Here is a 3,264-nt window from a genome sequence, read left to right on the forward strand (position 1 = left end):
TACAGATTGACCTTGAAGAAATATCAAGATTTAAAACAGAAAATGACAATAAAATTCAAAATACTTAGCCTGGGCCAGTATCCAGCAATCACAAGTCTTCATGCGGCAAATGAGATCTGGGTAAGTAGCCATAGGCATGATGGGATAGGGACTAGCCTCGAGCCAGTGGAAGCTCTCGAGCTATAGAATATGGCCGAGTCGGAGCTGAGAGTCGGCTCCGAATCCAACCAACAAGGAAGGAAGGCAAGATAGGGACAACATAACATCAAATTTTACAAAATGATAAAAACTGGAAATGTTCTGTGAAATCTGATCACAACAAAGCAGACTTTACACAAAATACAGTATACTCATTGGGAATTCCAAACTTCTGCTTGTGTGTGTAATTCTTTTTATCATACTTATTTTTCTGGCATGATTCCCATTGTGCTACAACATGACATTTCATTATCAGCTGTAAAATGAACTGTGCCCAAAATTCCTCCATAAATAAGAAGAGTCTGACTTGGTACGCTGTAAATCTTAACATTTGCACCAATACAATCAGGAGGGATATCAAGTCCAAGTTCAGTCTATTTAATGTATCAAGAGCTGTGCTGCTTCTTTAATAAGAGATGCTGCCAAGTCTAGGTCTTCTTCAGACTGTTCCACAGTAACAACTACTCGTATACTGTTCAGGGAAAACAAAAAGAAAAGAAAATGTGTTACAATGCATTTCACTGGGTATAAAAATATAAATTACTATAACCTGCCAGAAAAAAAACATTTGAAATTACAATACAACACACAAAAGAATACTTGTGTGAGGTACTCAACCCAACATATTACTGAACAAGCTGCCTTGTTGCCTAATGCAGTATTTATCACTCACAGCCTATAAATACCTCCTAGTCACAGGGTCACTAGCCAATAGTAATTCCAATGGACCACAAATTAAAGCAAACTGCCCCTCACCGAGAGCTTGCATTGCTTCTTACAGCCATTTTTTTTTAATCATACTCAGCTGTTAACTCGGTACACCCCCTAGGCACGACTGTCCCTTTCCAGGGGTTATCTACAGCATGCTCTGAGCCATTCACTAAGCAAATTGTGACTGAGGGGACTCAGACTCATGACTGTTGTATTAGGGTCGGCAGCTAATAAGACTCTCATTGTTAGAATGTTGCCATTTCCGTCACACTACGAGTGTATTCAATTGGTTTTGCCTCGATAAAGTCTATCAAAATTGTAGAGAATTAAAATTTTGAACAAATTCATTATAACATATGTTGCCCAAGTCACTGGAGAAGCTGAAAATTCATTACAACATATACTGAGTGACTGGAGCAGTTAACTAGCATTCTGATTTAAGGTAAGTATAACAGGACCAAAATTAATCTGTGAGCTGCCAAGCAGAGCTACCTGCGACCATTTTGGATTTCTCAGTTTACAATTTGCATACCTATACTGGTTCTTACTGTCTGGTCTTGTTCACTGTAGCTTTTATTTTAAATTTTGTTTTACTTTAATTTTGTTTTTTCTTGAACTACAATGTTATTAGTTAGGGTTAATCCTTTTTGTTACCAGGCTTTATCTGAACTATGGGATGAGCTTTTTTGTAAAAGTTTATAGAACTGGACAAGGTTTAACGTGCAAGGTGCCAGGTAAAGCTTGTCTAAGACCTTGTGGGATTTGCTGGTTTATGGTTTACACACAGGCATTGTTTTTAATTGTATTTTACTGCAGCTTGCTTTACATTCAATATGTACTTTTTCTTGGGAGTTTTAAAAAATTACTGGTCAGGCCAGTTAGCAAACAATTATGTTGCCTCTGTTGATGGCAGAACTGTGGAAAGAGCTAAGTAGTACCATATTTGCTTAAGGTACACAGAACAGGTCAAGCTTTAATCTGTGCGGGCTGCAAGGTTAGGCTGTTCTCTGACCATTTTGAATTTCTTGGTTTAGAGTTTACATACTTTTTTTACTGTTTTTTTTTCTAGTTTATTTTACTTTAATATTGTTCTTTTTTCTTGGAGTTACAGAAGTTCTTGGTTTGGGCTAGTTAAACATTTGTTTGCATTCTTTCACTTTTTAAATCTGAAAAGGAGAAAAATTTTAGAAGCAGCATTTTTATTTAAAGTATGCATAACATAAAAGTTGAACCTCTGTGAGCTGTTAGGTAATGCCACTGAGTTGCCACTCTGAATTTTCTCTACCTTGCCTACTCTCGTCCCTGTTGCGCTTTAAAAAAAAAATCTTAAAAAGCCCATACATTATGTAAAGTTGACTTCAGACGCTGCTCCCAGTCTCATCTCACCAATGTATACTAATGAGAACTATAAGATTATATTAGGAATGCCACCCCTTTAGACTATGACATTTGATTACCCCTCCTTTCATACCTACCCACATAGCTGGTTCACACCACAATACCTACAGCATTAAACCTCCTTTTTCCAGCTTATGTTTAAAATCTACAACATCAGGGAGAAGACTACTAGTGGATGGCTAGCCTGCAAACAGCTTCTTGGGAACCAGTTTGGGATCAGTGTTAATATTTTGCACCTGGGGAAAAAGGTACAGGGTTATTGATTTACAGATTTCCTAGCAATTAATACCTTGAGACACTGAAAACTACTACTCAAGAGGCATCTTTAAATTACATCTACTCTTTGCTCCTTCTGAGAGAAGGGGCAGAGAGACGGTGCTTCTTAGCTGCCTCTATATAGGCAGAGTGTGCATCATTTACTCAACTGGTCTGTCACTGTTTCAGTGCAAAATTCTTCAAGTTTAAATTTTGGATCATTGCACTCAGTGCTGTACTGTACTGAGCTGCTGAAGACGGTACCAAGTGCATAAGATTACAAGAAACATATGGACCTCTGTGACATTTTGTGATGAGAACAGTTATCCTCAAAAACCCATGCCTTGCTTTTTAGTAGACAGTTTGGGACTAGTGTTACTATTTTCATCTTGTTGAAAGGAGCACAAGGACAATAATTCCTAGATGTGTGCAGCTATGAAGAGACCAGCACTAGCAACAGCAAAACATCAGTAATTCACCTGTTTCTCATTCATGGCAACCCTTACTTAATTCCTCCAATAAAACCAGTACTATTGCTATGGCTATGTACTCACAGCTTGCTCATTCCTCTTCCCTTGACAGTACTAGCTCAAGGAGTTTTGAGGAGGGCTCCATACTGAAATGATGAAAAAAGACCAAAAAACGAGAAAAGTGAATGTTGAACACTGCTTTTCTGCTTTAAACTTTTTTTTTGTGGGGACA

The 3,264-nt window shown here is 37.8% G+C and overlaps 1 protein-coding gene across 1 annotated transcript in view; it reads right to left on the reverse strand.

Moving 5' to 3' along the window:
• Positions 1-353: 353 nt before the first annotated feature.
• SPTLC1 (serine palmitoyltransferase long chain base subunit 1) overlaps positions 354-3,264 on the reverse strand; it is a gene marked incomplete at its 5' end in the record, with an annotated part of 1,612,539 nt that continues 1,609,628 nt past the window's right edge. The window contains one exon of the mRNA XM_044060319.1: positions 354-670. Coding sequence (XP_043916254.1) covers positions 577-670 — 94 coding nt within the window. The remainder of the gene's footprint in view (positions 671-3,264) is intronic.

Source organism: Protopterus annectens, chromosome 2.part0, assembly GCF_019279795.1.
Source record: "Protopterus annectens isolate FY-2018-M chromosome 2.part0, PAN1.0, whole genome shotgun sequence".
NCBI classification, from domain to species: domain Eukaryota; kingdom Metazoa; phylum Chordata; order Ceratodontiformes; family Protopteridae; genus Protopterus; species Protopterus annectens.